Source organism: Dysidea avara, chromosome 3 (assembly GCF_963678975.1).
Source record: "Dysidea avara chromosome 3, odDysAvar1.4, whole genome shotgun sequence".
NCBI classification, from domain to species: Eukaryota; Metazoa; Porifera; class Demospongiae; order Dictyoceratida; family Dysideidae; genus Dysidea; species Dysidea avara.
The window spans coordinates 11,803,380-11,822,599 of NC_089274.1; the positions used below are offsets into that span (position 1 = coordinate 11,803,380).

The 19,220-nt window shown below is 39.7% G+C and overlaps 2 protein-coding genes across 6 annotated transcripts in view; one reads left to right on the forward strand and one right to left on the reverse strand.

Annotated features, from left to right (window-relative positions):
* LOC136249372 (syndetin-like) overlaps positions 1 to 19,220 on the forward strand; it is a 40,222-nt gene that overhangs the window by 15,313 nt on the left and 5,689 nt on the right. For 3 of the 5 annotated variants that reach the window (XM_066041344.1, XM_066041339.1, XM_066041342.1), the window contains exons 8-23: positions 6,189 to 6,306; positions 6,364 to 6,525; positions 6,708 to 6,806; positions 7,666 to 7,746; positions 7,859 to 7,912; positions 8,105 to 8,152; positions 10,720 to 10,899; positions 10,949 to 11,043; positions 11,096 to 11,194; positions 11,250 to 11,340; positions 11,838 to 11,916; positions 17,151 to 17,239; positions 17,492 to 17,586; positions 17,822 to 17,925; positions 18,229 to 18,320; positions 18,371 to 18,397. In XM_066041344.1, coding sequence (XP_065897416.1) covers positions 6,189 to 6,306; positions 6,364 to 6,525; positions 6,708 to 6,806; positions 7,666 to 7,746; positions 7,859 to 7,912; positions 8,105 to 8,152; positions 10,720 to 10,899; positions 10,949 to 11,043; positions 11,096 to 11,194; positions 11,250 to 11,340; positions 11,838 to 11,916; positions 17,151 to 17,239; positions 17,492 to 17,586; positions 17,822 to 17,925; positions 18,229 to 18,320; positions 18,371 to 18,397 — 1,513 coding nt within the window. The remainder of the gene's footprint in view (positions 1 to 6,188; positions 6,307 to 6,363; positions 6,526 to 6,707; positions 6,807 to 7,665; positions 7,747 to 7,858; positions 7,913 to 8,104; positions 8,153 to 10,719; positions 10,900 to 10,948; positions 11,044 to 11,095; positions 11,195 to 11,249; positions 11,341 to 11,837; positions 11,917 to 17,150; positions 17,240 to 17,491; positions 17,587 to 17,821; positions 17,926 to 18,228; positions 18,321 to 18,370; positions 18,398 to 19,220) is intronic. The other 2 variants (XM_066041340.1, XM_066041343.1) reach the window with 2 other exon arrangements.
* On the reverse strand, positions 377 to 4,559 carry LOC136251741 (inter-alpha-trypsin inhibitor heavy chain H5-like). The gene is made up of 7 exons (XM_066044164.1): positions 4,488 to 4,559; positions 4,218 to 4,431; positions 4,022 to 4,164; positions 3,879 to 3,970; positions 3,705 to 3,769; positions 795 to 1,313; positions 377 to 743 (listed from the first exon to the last, which is right to left on the reverse strand). Exons 1-7 carry the CDS (start codon positions 4,491 to 4,493, stop codon positions 514 to 516), a joined length of 1,269 nt encoding a protein of 422 aa, XP_065900236.1. The 5' UTR covers positions 4,494 to 4,559; the 3' UTR covers positions 377 to 513.

A 19,220-nucleotide genomic window follows, 5' to 3' on the forward strand; every position in this document is an offset into this window, starting at 1 on the left:
ATTCGGATTAGTTGACATGAAATAAGTTATAATTTGCTTAACAACGTGCTTCTTTCATGAGCCATGCCCTCTTATTGGGATTGTGCATCACTGTCTATAGCTAGTCATACGTGGAAAGGTGTGTTGCAGCAGTCTGTGTGTATGCTCAATGTAGAGCCACGCCTACTTTAATCGATTGTCAGGTGCCAGTGTATGAATGCAGCATAATCACCGTGAGCCATGCCCACTTATCCACAAATGTGCATTGTTTATTACGTGCACAGCTAAATGCTTTGAGTGGGCACCACCATACTTTCATCCACCACGAAAGTTTAACTGCAAATAAGTTTGTTTACGCTCTACCACGAAACTTTTACCCATCAAAACTTTTCCTCTATGCGGTACGTGTTTTTATGTGCATACATATACATGATGGCTATGGTTTAAACCACATCATTGATGTATTAGTGAAGAGTGTGAAAAATATTCTAGTACTATTAAATACTACATATGTCAAATTGTTTATGAAAATGTTCACATCTTAAACTTTCTATACTGGAACCGAGGGGAGAAGAGACTATCCATGATGTAATCAGTATACTTTCCTTCTATAATCCCTTCTGCTTGATAGCCATATTGTGGTTTAGCATGTAGACAAGGAATATCATCAGTACCCCACATTGGCTTCTCCTCAATTTCTATCACCTTTCCATTGATCTTCATCAACCCATCCCCAACATGTGCTTCTCTATGGAGGAACTGACCTGCATGTATTAAACAATGGAGTGTTTAGTGTAGTAGTTTATATGACTCACCCATTATCCCATGACAATCACTGCTAATACCACTATCATCCATTACCATCAAGTCAAGATGTTCATTGACAAAGTTGATCTTGACCGACAGTCGGGGCTTCTTTATTGATACTATCAAACTGGGGGTGTTCCTATTGGTCAATACCTGTCCTAGTTGTATAGTAGTAGTGGAGTTGTCAACCAGAACATGTACTGGACGATCAGTGATCACAGTCTTACTACCATCAAGGAGGATACTTCTGTCACTAGCTGAGATGGTGATCGTTGTGATGTGTTTAGACCGACAATCACCCATACAATGATCTGGCTGTATCATGATCCCAATATCTCCCAAGAATGTGGCGTACTCTTTCAAATTTTTGTCTTTCTCAGGAGCAATGAAATAAGCATTGACATTGATATTAGGATGAGAGATTAGGTTGAATATAAAGTTAGCTAGTCCTTGCATACTGTAACATAGTTGTTGTCCAGTTGATAGTGGAACAGCAAAATGAGGATCTTTGTTAGCCAGTGATGTAACTGCATAAAAAAATTGTGTTGTATATATACTACATATTCATACGTAACAATCTCTATAACTCTTCAGAGGAGGTTGGTCACGTGTCATCATTCATCTCGAGATCTCAAAGAAACTGTTGAACTAATTCAACATTCGCACCTCTCAATATCCTTAAAAGACGGATTGTATATCCATACCAGAGCACCCCAGCGCCCTTACAAACCTTCTCAGTACAATGCGCTGCTTTCCAAGCTGCTAAACAAGCCTTAACACCTAGAACAATGTTTGGTTGTGTAATTTTGCATCATGGGCATAATTTATGATGCATGACCAACTTCCTCTGATAACTCTTGATACGTGTCTACAGCTAGAGACATAATACTTATACAAAAAGTGTGTGTAGCTATAGGAATTTATTTCAATTTGGGATCATAGAAACAAAAAGTAATGAAGTAAGGGAACCTGCAGTGAACATTTAATCCCTAATTGAGTCTACCCATGACTGAAGTAGGGATTAAACATTCACTAGTATATATCTTCAGATATAGGCGACCTCCCTTGTTTCACTACTTTTTATTTCTATGATCCCTAAAATTCCTAATCTCTCCTTGTACTTGTTTGTTAACATTATTATGACTGGTGAGTCCATGCATACCACATCTCTATAGAAAGAATAGTGTTTGATCATTTGAATGTTTCATTCAAATGTGCCCCAACTATTAATTACTGAATGGGTGGCCATTACGCTTCATTTTCAGCTTTGTTCTGACTGTTACAAGTAAAGAACAGTATGAGACGCCTATCTCCAATCACTACAGAAAATACATTACAAACGGCCATTACGTGCTACCACAAATCAACACCTTGAGCTGTCAGCAAAGAGACAAAGGTAAATCCATGATGCAGGTATTGTATGTACTGCTAAAGACACCTGTTGGGCTGAAACAGCATCTAACAGTGACATATCAAGCCTGTAGCCTTACAGTAGATGTTATTGAGTTGCACTGGTCTGAAGACTATATCAGCCAGTCAGCAAAAAAATTTCTACTGAATAAAAATGTAAAAGCATCCTGGAGGCATGCACCATAATCAAATTAGTGAGGAAGTACATGATTCCTATTCACTTGAACCTTATTTCAACTATGAATGTCATTAGAAAGCCCATGAAAATCCACACAAGAATGGACACCAAACACTTTGCTGTCTAACAAGATTATGATACTATAGAGTTATGAAACTATATATATTCTTAATGTTGTTAATGGACAGCCAGTTTGATCAGACCACATGAACATATTTGTGGTAAACCCAAAGAAGTAATATCATGGTTTTCCAATGCAAGTATAGTTACTGGTTGATCTTATTTCAGCTATAGGAAGCACTATACATATACTATACATACATACTAGATATTGTACATGTTGTCTGTGGCTTAAAAAGGATATTGTAAATTCCTTGTAGATTTTTTGTAGCTAGATATGAACATGCCTTTTTAAATGAGGCCATATAGTTATAATCCACAACATTAGACTCGATAAACTGTTAAGGTAAGGTATGCAGGGGTGGATTATCCTCTCTCACTTGTGTTTATGTGGGCTATTAATGTGGCTCACTTCACCACAACCATATAAAGTAATCAACCTCTGTCAACTGATGGTGGTTGTTTTGGTACATAGGTGCCAGTGTTTTTTGTGTTAACCTGCAACTTTCAACTTGATTGTATCATTCTTTACTATTATACACACACTAGGTCTAAAGGCTTTGGGGAACCCTACAACGAAACATGCTAAGATTTTTTCACTTTACAAAACCTGTAAAATTAGGTATACGGGACCCTGTACTATGTTACACTCCCAGCCTGTCTGGGAGTGGAGTTACTATAGCCTCTTCTGGACCAATAAGAAAATGATAATGATGTTTAATATCAAGGGAGGGTTGGGAAGGCAAGAGTCGGCAAGTCAAATGTAGTGACCAAGCAACGCTCACAACTAGCCACCCAAAACCAGATTAACCGGCTACACAAGTGTACTATAATTCGCAGTTGCGAGTACCATACCAGTGCTCTGAACACCCAGCACAACTATCGGGCAAGTGGTTTGCCAATTAACTCGGTTTAAATTATTAAATGATGTCTCACATGTTTTGTAACTAGATAATACTATAATTTTCATGTCCAAATACAGTAGCACCATCATAATCATAGCTTCATGCTCCATTCGTGTGAGTATTCATCCCAAACAAAACAGGATGAATACTTGCAAGCGAAACGTCCTTTAATTACCAAGGTTTTTCATTGTTTGCAATCTCGTAAGATGACATTGCATTTGAACGGTACGTACCATATACATGTGGGTATACCATACATTTAGTGTACTTGCTACTGTACCACATCCCTACCAGACCCTACTAACCTTCATTAATTGTCATAGTAACCAAATTAACCCAGAAAGTACTGAACACATCCACAAATGCATACCTGTAAGTGAATATTTATATAATGGGTTGATCATATCACACAGCAAGCATTACAGTTTAGGAGGTATGTACTGGGAAAGTTTATGCACCCACATGATCAACAGACGTACCTAAAAATAACAGGACCAGTTCCTGCAGGTGGTGCTGTCCAAGTTACAGTTGTTGTCATTTTATCATTTCTATTAGTATGTGTAGCAGCTGTCTGTAGAAATTAACTCAACAAGATGTTGTATGATCACATTGTGTAACTCACATCATTGGTACACTGTGTTTGATAGTCTGGATCTGAAGTAGGATTAGAAAATGTTCCAACAGGAGTGGTACCATCAGCTGCTAATCTTCCTTGTATCATAAATCCTCTATAGTCCATGTTAGTTGTCCCACCTTCCAGTGTGACTGTAAGAAAGGTACACTGGTTTACAATATGTATACCACCCAACTATGCTTACTATTGTAGCTCTGTCCACCAATGTAACAATCAAACGTAAAATCACTGAGGTCAACAGAAAATGGCAGTGGATCAGTGGAAGGAGAGTTTGAGCCATGTTGTGGGGCAATTTGTGCACAAGCATCTGATGGTGCTCCTGTTGGGAAACTATCCACAACCATAACAAGTTCTAGGATACTACTGATCATGAGTATAATAGCATAGTTGAGTGTGACCTTCACAAAATAGAAGAAATGATAAACTATTAGTGTAACTGTGTCACAACACTTACTTTCATTTTGCCTTATTACAAACAGTAAAACTCCAGAATCACACACTACCACTGTTACTCAGTCAACCAACTAATTGTTCTGAGTGTGTGATGTGTATATATACAGAAACCTATGAGAAGGGAAGTGGTTCACATTACAAATTAAATGAGGCATGACCAAGAATCCAAGGCAACATATTTCTAACATGTGCGTAACAGCAGATGTAGTACATATTTTGTAATTCTTCTTTGACCATTTATTATTCAAAGCATTGTATAAACTCTGGCTATGTGTCAAAACTAGTAAAGCACTTGGCAAACCAAACAGTTCTATATGCACTAGCTTCTTTGGAGCATTACTCACACCACTAGAGTTCTCAGCCATCAGATCATCAATCAGTGTTGTTTATAGGTAAAGGCTAGGATTAGTTTGTAAGCAATTCAATATGCCATATGTGTGATTCGCAATGTTGGACTAAGTGCTGAAGCAAAGTATAATTCTAACGAAACACAATGGGTAATGAATACATTTACTAATACCTGACTGGTAATTACACTGTACTTTGATTGTACATCAGAGGAGGTTGGACGCGCTCTAAGCGCCACATAAATATATTGCCCTTAATTGCATTCTTTTCTTTGGTATTTCACGTGACCCTCAATAGTCATAGTACAAATTTGAAAAACGATGGGGTTGACTGGGGTTGATTAGATATTCGGATGGTGCTTCACATAAGCTTCAAGGTGATGTACTTTGTTTTATAAAAGCGCTTGGTGATTGGGGTGAAATTAATAAGTTGCGGTTTGGTATGTAGAACTTCTCCAGAATTGTCACGTACGTATTCTATAATCAGAACAATGATACTTTATCGAATTAAACTGAGATCGATGTATAAACCTCTTCTATAAAACGAGTTTCGCTTAATTTGTTTTAGGGGCGCTTAAATCGCGTCCAACCTCCTCTGATTGTACATTGTCATATATGTAGTACCATGATCACCAAATTTCAATGCTATTACTAAGCATAGTGCATTGGAGTCTCGTGTATCCAGACCACTTTTTCTCCACATGGTACTCCAAAAAAGGGTCTGGAACAGTTAGCATAGGCAACTCGCTTCTAACACCCCCAACTACCATGGAGGGTGTTAATGAATTCCAACTAGCCTTCGCCCATAACTCATAACTCAGCCCTCAAACATTCAATATTCAAGTTCTAATAGCTTTCAACAAAAAGATTTTGCACCGTGACAAGTGTGGAGTATAGAGCCTGCTTCACTGCAAGTACCATGAGAAGATTTGACTGTGCTGAAGAAAAAATTGGTATAGTTTAAAACACAATATAATATGTATTACCTGTTAGGCATAGTGTCGGTCGCTTTTGTCACCAAATCCATGCCTCGCTTTGAGTGGCACACGAACCAAGTGTTGGAAAAGATTTAGAACTCAAATATTGAATGTTTGTGGAGCGAAGGCTTGTTGAAATTCATTAACACCTTCCATGGTAGTTGGGGGTGCCTATGTGACCGTTCCAGACCCTTTCTCAGAGCAGGCTCTTATGATTTCCAATCTATAAGCGTTGTGTGAAGAAAAAGCAGTCTGGCCACGCAAGACTAGAGAATACGGTATAGGTAACTTGTTTTTTGTTCACCATAATCAAGTTTTCTTGTGTAGTATTATTACTGCTCATGCTTAACACCTTATCACTGTCTCATTCATGTGTAGGTCATTAACTATGGCTAAACAAGGAGTATCACATGGAGGATTGGGTGTTCTGGCAAAGCATCGTAAAAGACAAAGACTCAATTCAGTACTATCAACTTTACGAACTCTAAAAACTTTGGTAAGACCATAAGCATCACTTATCTGCAACAGCTTATACACACGATGCCTTCACTAGCAAATGACTGATGTACGATTACAAGAGATGTTAAAAGAGGGAAATTATGCTGGCGCCACTCAGCTCTGTCTCGAGTGCTTGACTGCTGTCCCCATGTACAAGCAGTACACTTGTATCAGTGATTTGGGATCTAAACTGAAAGACACACAAAATGCTATTGAGGTACATGTACAAGTAAATCACACATACACACATTCAGCAGTGTAGAGAATTATGGGCCACAACAGCATGATGTGTGTGACAATGGTTTACCACTTTTCAGTGTATGTACATAACAACCATACTATTAAGCAGCAAAGATTCAACTGATATAGTAGCCTGTCTTATGTTATGCAACTATACAGGCTCAACTGGAGGAAGTCCTGTCCTCAATGTGCACTACATTTGAACCTCGTCAATATCAACAAGTACAAGTTGCGTACAGGCTGTTAGGAAAGAGTCAAGTGAGTATACTGTGCAGTGTACATACAGTGAACCTGTGTGTTAAGGACACCTTGGGACCACCCAAAAGTGTCCTAATTATCAAGACATTCTGATTTTCTTTTTCTAAGCCAGCTTACCATGTAATGGGTTGATTTCGATGGGGAGATTTTTAAGAGCAGCTGGTAAACTTAATTTCATACATTTATATTTAAATGCTCAAACATTGTGTATAATGCCAACAAAAAAAATGTGCATGATTAACCAAGCAGATTGTTCTCAAGATAGTGACCAATGCAAAAAAGGAGACATCATGTCTACAGCGAAATATGGACCACCATGTTAGGGGGAATTTTGGTTTGCAGAGACGAATAATTGTTGTTCATGTCCAAGTGAGGAAAATCTCAAGTAGCTAGCGTTAGGGTCCAGTTGTCTGCTAGCAATTGGCTTGAAATAACAATGCAAAAACATTGCAACAGATAAACACACACTTATGTAGCACAAGTTCACATGTAGTAGCAAGGAGCCCCATGTTTAGCTACGTAAAAGTATAAATCGATTTAAATTGATTGAGCATTTTTTAGAAGAATTGAATTTTCATAGAGCCACTGCTCTTCGAATAATTTGAAAATTATTAAAATCCTTCGAAAATAACCTGTTATAACCTGTTATACAATATGTGCAAAGGAATACTTTAGGACTGTTAACAAGTGTCCACATTACCAGGTCCCATTGTGGACAACATTTAAACTGCATTGTGCTGTGTTGGTAGTATGTATGTGATGGTGTGTAGGTCAGAGATTGTGCAGTGTATGGGTGCTCATTGTACTGCAGTAAACATAGATGGTGTTATATGTACTCTCCATGTTGTTTTATTCATAGAATGCTATTGATCAGCTACTGATGCACTTTACCAGTACAATACATTCCAATGCTTTCTCTGTTGTGTTTGAGTATGCAAAGGTGAGAGTATGTATGTATGTATGTCATATCTGTGTAGTCCCCCAGCTATAGAATTGAGCTATCATGATTACTGTATTTTATTATGACTGTGTTCACAATGTTGTCTATACAGAGCAGTTTAGCTGAAACAGAGGACCAAAAGATGCCATACCGAGATCTGTGCAAGGTTGTAATAATAATAATATAATTACACTGAATTATGTACATATTTATTGCTGTTTCTCATCCATTCTACGCATGTACAAATTTAATTGATTTCAAAAAAAATAGTGGAATAAAGTGGCCGACAGCTAATTGTTAAGTACAATTAGTTTTACTGTGTGCATGTTGCTAATAACTGCATTCCTTATTGTTCTAGGCTGTTCCTAGTAAATCATTTACTGCTTGTTTGAAAAGTCTTTGCAAAGTAAGTGAAGTATATACCCTGTATACATAGAGTGTTTTTTCTGAGTATGTGAGTATGTACATAAGTTTGTATGTACACTGTTTGTATGTATGTGTGTATGTACTGTGTGTACATAAGTTTGTATGTACACTGTTTGTATGTACGTATGTACTGTGTGTACATAAGTTTGTATGTACACTGTTTGTATGTACGTATGTACTGTGTGTACAGTACCACTCGAAACGCAACGTTGTCTTGCGAGTGATAAAAAAAAATTTGCTAATTTAAGGGCGTGGCACCTGTTTCGCTCGCAAATATTCATCCCATTTTGTTTGGGATGAATACTTGCAAGCGAAATGAGTACCACGCCCCTTAATTAGTGAATTTTTTAAATTGCTCACACTCTCGCAAGACAACTTTGTGTTTGAGTGGTACCATAGGTTGTACAGTATGTGTGTGGGTGTGTGTGTGTGTGTGTGTGTGTGTGTGTGTGTGTGTGTGTGTGTGTGTGTGTGTGTGTGTGTGTGTGTGTGTGTGTGTGTGTGTGTGTGTGTGTGTGTATTTATATGTATCACTTTCACATACAAAATGTAGCCCAGGCTGCAGTGATTATGTAGATGGTAAGGCCAAAATCAATTGTGGGGATTGATTAATCCTCATATGATTAGTATGCACGACTTGGATTTCGCACTCAGATGGAGAGTGTTTTGTTATCCTCACTATCCTATGAGTTGAAAAATGTTGGGCTAAGGTGAGAGCTAGTGCTATAGCTTATTCACCAATCATTTCCACACCTTTCCAAATACGAACCACAACCCCATCATGCATGAAATTACCACTCTACAAGCAAGCTTACCTATCTAGGCCTTTAGCAAACTCCATAATTATTCCATAAACGATTCAATAGCACTGATTAAAACATTAAACTCACATAACTGAACTTCTACATAATATCTCTAGGATTTACCCGTTCATCGTAACCAAGCGTAACCAGAACGTATTAGCTGCTGACCCATAACCAAAATTTTTAGGCATGCATATAATTATAATATATCCAGTGGTTGCACTCATATTGGCTTGGGTGATTGATTGCCCTTACAGGCTATCAGCCTGATACGGATGGGAAGTGTTACGTATTAGTTGTAACACTGGGCATTTGGGCTTTGCCTGAAATGTAGGCCCTCTGGCAGTCAGGCATACATCCCTCATGCCCATGTTACAACTATTGCAAGTAACACTTTCACACCTCAGATCAAAGGAGCCACCAGGGCTACATTTCGTATGTATCCCAGCTAGCTGGGCTACATACGAAATGTAGAACGAAATGTAGACTGGGCCGCAACTGGGCAGTGATTATATAGACGTTGATGCCGAAATTGATTGTGGGATCAATTAATACTCACGTGATTAGGATGTACGACTTGGATTTTGCCATGAAAACCACTCAGGCGGAGAGCGTTTTGTTATCCTCACCATCCAATGAGTTGAAAACGTTGGAATAAGGTGAGAACTAAGTGCTATAGCTTATTCACCGATCGTTTCCGCACGTTTTCAAATATGGACACGCTCCCATCACAAAGCTACCACTCTGCACGGAGTAACCACTCTACAAGCAAGCTTACCTGTTTAGGCCTTTAGTAAACTCCTTCATTATTCCATAAACGATTCAATAGCATTGATTAAAACATTAAACTCATATAGCCGAAATTCTCCGTGATATCTCTAGGATATGTCCGTTCATCGTAACCGAATGTAACCAGAACGTACTAGCTGCTGACCCATAATCGAAAATTTTAGGTATGCATATATAATACATCCAGTGGCTGCACTTGTAAGTGGCTGCACTCGTATTGGCTTGGGTGATTGATCACCCTATCAGCCTGATAAGTGTTACATATTAGCTGTAACATGGGGCATTTGGGCTTTCCCTAATATGTATGCCCTCAGGCAGTCGGGCATACACATCAGGCAAAGCTCTCATGCCCGTGTTACAACTATTACATGTATTGTATATATGTATGTATGTATGTACCGTATTGTCTCAAATTACAGCTCGGACGTTTATTTCTTTCAGGCAACTTTTTACCCCGACTACTAAACGAGACCGGCATTTATATACCTGATCAGCATTCACAAGTCAACTTCATACATTGGTGTTGTACTCTCCTGGATTCTCCTTGATGTTTCCCTTAGCATATTTCACAGATTCAAGCTTACAAGGAACTCTATAAAACGTTTTTTACTTCATCATTTATAACACCGCCTGGAATTGTTAAAAATAATGACGTTTATTTGAGACCCAGTGTTTATTTGAGATCCAGTATTTATTTATGTTATGATGCTGTATGCCCCCGCAATTAAATGGCACCAGGCGTTTATACGAGACCGGCCATAATTTTAAGGCAATACAGTATGTATGTATGTATGTATGTATGTATGTATGTATGTATCTGTGTATATATGTATGGACGTTTGTACCTGGGATATTAAAAGTGCTAAAAGGATTTGCTACCCTTATACAGTGTACATACTATACATACTTAGTAACTGGTAATTACTACATATATTTCATTTTTGTTCTTGTCTAGGCCATGTGGAAAATTATGAAGAATTACTACCAAATCAAATTGTGGCATGAGAATGTTGAGAAGAAAGACAAAAAAGAAGAGTCTGTACTCAGTGGAGATGAAATGGATGGTGATGAAATATTATTTAACAAGACATATGTCAAACAAAAGTTGGAGCTGGGATTGAGCAGAATTTGGCAGGTATGTACAGTATTTGTATGTAAGTGCATTCATTAAAATTTCCTTGTAGGATGTTCAACAAAAAGTAAAGCCATTTTTAGTGGCTACAGATATGGCACACTTTGCATATGACAACATGATACATGTGTTGGATACTGTGAACAGGTGTGTCATATTTTTTAATGGTATACATAAGTGTATCTCTGATTTGTTGCAGGTTAATATCACTCGGTATTGAATTTTGTGGCAAAGGTTCTGATAGCCTACAAGAAAGCATTCGACTGCAAAGTCTGAAATATTTCAAGACATACCACAGGTTAATCTTTCGTAACATAAATGTTTATATGTATCAACGAACTACGTATTTGTAGGAACCGGTTGGATGAGTTACGTGCATTTTTGGAGAACGAAGCATGGGAAATCTGTCCTGTGCGTTCTTCCTTCACAATTCACTCACTAAGGGTGAGTTCTACACATGTACAATCATTAAGTTATAACATCAGAATCACTAAGGTATCTACTAGGGTTGTAATGGCGGTCATTTTACACACTGCTAAGCTTTTGGCAGGAAAGTCACTGAAGCTTGAATATGTCATGTTATGATCATAACCTATGGGTGTACACCCATATGGTCTCACACTTTGTTGCAGCTATAGTACAGGCTCTAGTACAACTGCTTAGACTACATGATTTTAGCAACAATATTTGTATCTTTTTCCAAGTAGCACACGGCTTTTTGACTGATTACACTTGGCAGTATCCATGGTTACGAAGCTTTGGAAGAATAGAACCACCTTCGAAGGTTATAAAACTTCCGAAGCTTTTGAACATTTGTTCCAGCCCTGATATCTACCCTATAAATGTCAGCTGTGTGACCATGCATATGACAAAAATTACTAGATCTAATTCTTTGTAGGAAGAGGTATATATTAACAAATGTAATTTGTATGAATTAACAGGAATTTTATTTTATGAAAAACTTGCCTGCTACTCAAGCTGCTGAAGCTAGCTCTGCAGAAGCCAGTTATGCTGGTAAAGGTATGTACGCATATGCATCATTTATTGGTCAATATGCATTGTAATCATGTGTATGTATAATTCAGCTACGTATTAGTGATGCACCGATACCAATACTAGTGTTGGTGTAAACCTTGCAGCACACACACAACGACTCTTAATAACAATTTAGAGATAACATAAGGTCAATAATGATGTGTGTAAGTAATGCTATTACATATCCCCCCCTCCCCCCTAAAACCAACAATTACAAATTATTACAATGTGGTGCATGTGCATGAAAATGAATGTGTGTACTCTTGTCGATATCCATAGTAATCAACAGGTCTAACAATTCGGCCACTTCTGGTGGTAACAGGTTGGCCAGACTAAGGAGCTGCTGGGGGTTCACCTTGAGAGGCAGGAGCTGTATGATCATCACCATTATACTCTATTAATGGTGGTCTCCACTGTCCCCCAGGTTCAGAGTGCTCACTTCGTACGTAGCTAGGTCAGGTCTCAAAAGTGGTCTCAGCCTATTGACATGAACGATGCATTCTTTTATTCTTTATTGTTCCACTGTGTTCTTACATCTTCAACTCTTTTACTATCCAGGGTCCAGTCCAACAATGGGTCCAGTTTTCCTTTGGTAGGATTGTCCAGGAGAACTTCTTGGCCAACCTGCAATTTACATGTTCTCTTCCACGGTAGTTTAGTTGCTGTCTGTTTGCTGTTTCCACAATGTTCTAATTCTCTCAATTCAAGGAGCTTTCCCTGCAAGTGTGAGCTGTAGGTCGCTGGGTCTCGTTGTAAGAGTGTGCCTGCTGTTGGAAGGTTCAATTTCGACCCAAACAAATCTTCATACGGTGAGAGGCCGGTTGTTGCATGTTTTGTTGTTCCATACAGATATATGAGTAGCTGTAGGTGTTCTTCCCAGTCCCCTCTTTCTCCACCAGGCTACAAGTAGATTCCATATGGATCGGTTAATCCGTTCTAAAAGTCCATCACCCATCGGGTGATAAGTTGTTTGGGACTTGTTCACTCCAAAGGCCTTGCACAGTTCGCTGAGTATCTGGCTCTCAAAGTTTCTGAGGTGGTCAGAGTGTAGCCTCTGGGGAGGGCCAACCAATTTGAACACGTGGTCCTTAAGAGCCTGAACTATCTTGTTTGCTGTTTGATCAGACATGATACAGCAAACAGCCACTTCGAAAAGTAGTCTTGCACCACAAGCATATACTGGTTTCCCTGGGGTGACATTGGAACTTTGAGGACATCAACTGCCACTACAGTGTAGTTCCCATGGCCTGCTAACTACTACTGGCTGAAGTGGAGCTGGATAAGTGGCTGTTGCCTTAGCACGTTGGCATGTGACACAGTGACTGCAGTGATTGCTGACATCCTTACCCATTCCTACCCAGTAAACTGCTTCTGACAGTTGTAACATGGTCCTATCAGTACCTTGGTGGCCAGCGTTGTCATGCTTTGAAAGTTGTTGGTGCCACTAGGAGTGGTTTCTCTTCTTGCATTGTTGGAGTCTTCACTTTGCGGTACAATAAGAGTCAACTGGGACCAGATTTGATGGTATCTCTTCAGGGGGAACTTCTTCCAGTTGCCAGTGAAGGATGGTTTCTCTTTGGATGTCATCTGCTGAATGACTGTCTGAAGTACTCAGTCTGACCTCTGGGCTGCTGTAATCACTGTGTGGTCTAGGTCACTGCTAATGGCTACCATCATGACAGGTCTACAAGAGAGTGCATCTGCGTGTTGGTTCTGTGATCCCTGATGGTGGACAACTGAAAGTCAAATCCACGCAGCTGCAGGGCCCATTGCTCCAATTTCTGTAAACGTGCATGGCCGGTTCGTTTCGACTGTAGCCACTCTAAGGGCTTGTGGTCCATTTCAATAACAAAATGAGCACCAACAAGATAGTGTCTTAACTTCTGAGTTGCCCAGACAATTGCTAAACACTCCTCAGTAGTAGAGTAGTTCCTCTCTGTTTTGGTTAGCGTTTGGCTGGCATACTCAATAACTGTGCCTCTGGCTGTGGACAGGACTGCACCTAGGCTGGTGTCTGATGCGTCAGTGGTAAGCACAAAGGTGTCATGTTGTTTAGGGTAATCAAGTATGGAGTATCAGCAAAACTGGGTACAAAGTGGCGGTAGAAGTTTACCAAACCAAGAAAAGAATGGAGATCCTTGGTAGTCTTTGGCACAGGCCAGGTTGAGACAGTCTTGGTCTTCTCTGGTGAGGGGGCTACTCCATCACCTGAATACTCAAAGCAAAGATGGATAGTGCTATTCTTCCCAAAAAAAAAAAACACTTTAAGGTATGAAGAGTATAGCCAGCAGCAGACAGTTGACTGAGGATTCTCTTGAAGTCTTGGATGTGTGTGGCCATGTCATTAGAAAATACAATGCAATCATCCACATAATTGTCAACACAGTCCTTGCAACCTTGCAGGATATTATCAAGGCCCTTCTGGCAAGTCTGAGTAGCACCCATCAAGCCATAGGACATCCTAGCAAACTCCCAGAGGCCGTAACCTGGCCCAGGACAAAATGCAGTCTTTTCTATTGATTGTGGGTCCATAGGAAACTGCCAATAGGCACTAATGCAGTCTTTTCTATTGATTGTGGGTCCATAGGAAACTGCCAATAGGCACTGCAAAGGTCTAATTTTGCCAGCCAGTTTCTGTTGGGGGCCTTCAGCACGGGGGACGGGATATGAGTCTTTCTTTGTGATGCTGTTCAACTGGACATAGTCTACACATATTCTTATTTCTCCAGAGGGTTTAGGCACATATACAGCAGGGAAACATCATGGGCTTGTGCTAGGTTGTATAATGCCTTCTTTGGCCATCTCCTGAAGCTGCTGATGAACTCACTCGGTGTAGTGGAATGGGATTGGGCAGGGTGGAACTTTGATAGGTGCTACATTGACAGTGTTGATGGTGTTTGTGTAGTGTTTGTGTGACTTATTTCAAGTGAGAACAAGGACTTGAATTCTTCCAGTGTGGGTGTAAGGGCAGGGTGAATGTCAGTGGGCATGTCTAGTGTGGGTGTACTTGTGTGTTTGCATGGTGTGGGGATTATCTGGGGGACATTCATCATCAACAGTAATCATGTGCAGGGGTCGGGGGATGGTGTGTGCAGGTTGCAACTGCAGGACTTCTATCTGATTCTGTGTGTGGGTTTGATCTGTGTGTGATCAACATGGGATCTTGCTGAACGTAATGCCCCTGAGTCGAGCAGTATCAAGGTTGTACGATTGTTTAGTGAGCCATGTGTGTGTGCTACCCTGTTTGTGTATCGGTTGTGTGTGATTGTGGGGACAATGTGTGTATGCGTGCTTGTGTATGGTGCATGCATAGTTGTGTGAGCACTCACCACTGAGCTGTCCTTCTTGAATAGCTGTTCCTAGCCACGTGTCCAGTTCGGCCACAATTGAAACACTGTCTGGTTGGTTGAGTAGGGTTTGTCAAGCAGCTGCTTAGGGCTGCTAGTTGTTCTGTCACCTGTAGTAGTGATCGTTCCACTCTGTCTAAGCGGTCTCTTTCCTCAGTTCTAAGGAGCTCAGGGGATGAGCACTGCTGCTGTTCCAGCTGTATATGAGTTGGAGCTCTCAAGCCTTGGCAATGGTTGCAGAGTAGTTAGCCTGAGGCTGGAGCTTCAGTTGAAATGCCACGTTGTCAGGCAGCGAGTTGATGAGATAAAAACATAGATCAGCTGTACTCATATCAGATGGAAGTCCCGGGGAGGCTTAATCAAGTAACTTTTCCAGATCTCTGGTCAGCTCGTCAATGCTTTCCACTCCTTCACGAAGACATCTCTGAGATAACTGGTCTCAGACAGCAAGGTGGTGCTCATCCCTGTCGGGGTCCAACCGGTCAAGGATGATTTTCTTAAACTTAATGTAAGTTTCTTTATCAGCGTCACTGAGTGACTCGTTGATTGCCCACGATCAACCTCGGAGAAGTGTTGGGAGACATAATAGCTGTTTCGTGATGTCCCACTCTTTTGCAGCTGCACAAAGTTCAAATCTCTTAAACCACGATCTGGCGTCGTGTTGCAGAGGCTCAGGAATACAAATACTACTCACAGCCATTTTGTCCTGGGTTTCAGCACCAACGTAAATTTAGCAGCACACACAACGACTCTTAATAACAATGAGAGATAACACGAGGTCACACTATTTTACATCATGTGATTGGGGGAGCAATTATTAGAATACAATAATGACATGTGTGAGTAATGTTATTACACTGGTATTGGCCCTATTTTGGTGGTATCAGATTGGTATCGATAAAGTTTTAAATGTCCAATACCAACCGATGCTTTGTATGACATCATCTAATTGCTTTTCAGATGGTGACATATGTAGTGGAGTTGAGCAAAAGCTGCTTTATCCTTAATTGTCTGTCTATAGCCAAGGTTGGTAGCCAAGCTGCAATGGTGTAATCTGTGGGATGAGTATAGTAAGTTTGGCCAGAAGGGCGAAACCAAGATAAATATGGTAATGCCCGACCCAGCTTCTGATCTCTTGATCATTGTATCACGTGAGTGGTTTGTAGCATAGAAACTATGCTATCTGTTTCAGGAGCTGGTGGTGGCCAGCATGGTATATATGACTGCAGTTCAGCTTTGTCCGGTTAGCTGTACTGGGACGAACTGAGTCCGAGATACCGTCCAAATGACCCCCCAAAGTACCCCCTCAGACTGTCTCCAGCTAGCCCACTGCATCCCAGGAACACCTTCCCAGCTGGCAGCAGTGATAGGTACGGATTTACGGGAACATACTAACTCTAATTTGTTTAAAGTCATACAACTAAATGCAGCTAAACACATTGAGTGTGTATAGGAGTCAGCACTGACACAATCTGTTGCTGAAAGAGGTAACTACTCAGCTCGGGTGTCTGGCGAGAGGCCTGCTAGTTTGCTGGACAACAGTGCAAGGCTAATTGGGGGCATCCTTATGTATATTTGGTATGCCAAGCTTTTCCACCTTCCAAGTAGCTTAATTGTGGTGTCCCCTATTCCTTGACATGCCGCCGTAGTGGCTGCCCCTGCTGTAAAACTATGGCTGGAGTATTTGAGTGGGCTCACCCCAATTTTCAGGAGCATTTGATGAATTTCTGCAGTAAAATCACTTTGGGTCTACTACGTACATATTGAATTTGAAAGAGTTATGCTCCTTTTATCTCATTTGTATTTGTGATGTTGTGTACGTACATTGGTAAAGAAGTTACTGTTGTATCTGCTGTACACCTTACCACCTAGTAGGTAGTAGATTTGAGAGTGATGTTGACCCATTTACTGATGATGAAGCTGATGAAGAATGTGAAGAGATCATGGAATCCACTAATCCAGTATGTGCACAGTGTTTAACTCTATTTGTGTAGTAGTTCCATGCATGGACATATATCATGCAGTTGACAAGCAATACAATCGGTAAATTTTGCATGGAAAAGGCCTAATTTCAATAACTTTGTTTCTCAATGTAAATTTTGTAGCAACAAAATGCAAATGGTGAAAATTTTGCAAACAAAAATCCTACCATCCTCAAACTGATGTTATATTATTCATACAGCAGCAGTTATGTGCTACATGTGATGTTTTAGTTTGGCGATGGGGCCAGTGATGATGAAAGGGAAGATGAGGAGAATGAAGACCTACACAAAGAGTTTGTGGATGAAATGACTGAAGACACCTCTAAGTAATAAACTATGAGTAATGTATTAATTTAATGTAAGATGTTGTGCAGTTGATGGTACACCATCTGATCTGAATGTTATGGTGACTAATGTTCTATTAGAGTATTTGAATGTCAGTACGTAAATCAACTATTTTATAGAATTTAATAATAAGTGCATTTAACAATTATATGTATTGCATTTGATTATCAACTATTATAACAATTACAACACATTTTTTTGTAATGATTTTTGTAGACTGTTTGCCAAGCGTATACCAAGACAAGTATCTAGTACCAGTACTGGAGGAGGACAAGGACCGATACTGTCTAATACAACTTTAACAGTCCTAAGACTGTTTGGTATGTTAGTATATACAATACAGTAGACCCTTGATTATCCATACCCTTGTTTATCCGAAATGACTGCTCTGTTTGAGTGGATGACCGTTCTATTAGAGTATTTCAACAGAACTCTGTATATAAACGTATGGCCTCCAATTATCTGAACAGTTCACATATCTGATCACACTTTTACCATTGCCTGAGGCCACTGTGGTTCGAATAACCAAAGGTCCACTGTATATTCATATGATTTTTAGCAGATCAATATGTCTTATCCTCTCCAGACTATTTCTTTATTTACTGTTGTTATACCACTTGCAGGTAACTACATGCAGATGATGCATGTACTCAAGCCAATTGCATCTGATGTACTTGAGTGTATAACACAACTGTTTGATTATTACTTGTATGCAGTAAGTTTATTTTATTGAGTAATAATCATTTCTTACTAAATATATTTTAGATTTTTACATTCTTTGCTTCTGATCCAGTAAGTTATATGTATTCAAATACACACACTGTACTTGCTTAACTAACAGTTAAGCACCTGTAAGCAGTGTGTAGTAGGGATCATGGAGGTATGGGCTTTCTTGCTCGAGAGTATCACCAAAAAAGCTTTTCCTTCATAACAGCTTGGAAGTATTAAGGTTAACCAAGCCTGTAAATGTCTTCAGTGCAACCCCAAACCCTCTCAACAAGCTTCTAGAAAATTTTTAGATTTTCTACTAACTGGTCACCTAACTACGTAACTACGATGCCTTTAGTTAAGCATAACTCGATTATGGATAAGACTACAGACTTCTTTTTGATGTCACTTTGGCCCGAGATATGCCTTTTCACCAATATGCACTTACCTTTGTCCTCCTATTGTGTTGTTTCTCCTCTATGCCACATACGTAGGTGTCAATTGGCAGTATTATGTATGGCTGCTTCATGTTTCAGTAATTGATAATAGGGGAATGCATTAATGTCTGTAGAGCCGCTTCATGTTTCAGTAATTGATAATGGGGGAATGCATTAATTCATAATGTCTGTAGATTGCAGAAGCTTTTCTTATTGTTCTTTGTTTTTCATGCTGTATCGTAACGGGCACAACATAGCTGAAAACAAAGCAGAATGGCCACTTCATGTTTGTAAATTAATTCTTATAATGTGTCTGGCACTGTTCTCTCCTGTGAAGTGGTATGTGATGGTTCACCAGTAACGACAAATCAACGCATTATAAGAATTAATTGTGCGATTAAACTTGCACCCCAACAACCCTCCCTTGTTACAACTGCTTTTTATTTCTATGATTAATGTAGTAAGTACAC

Excerpts from the sequence above, each read along its gene's own strand:
- LOC136251741 (XM_066044164.1), bottom strand. Across the intron at positions 4,165-4,217 it reads TGGTGGACAGAGCTACAATA|TCACACTGGAAGGTGGGACA; the intron begins GTAAGCATAGTT and ends CCTTTCTTACAG. Across the intron at positions 744-794 it reads TGATTGTCATGGGATAATGG|GTCAGTTCCTCCATAGAGAA; the intron begins GTGAGTCATATA and ends TAATACATGCAG.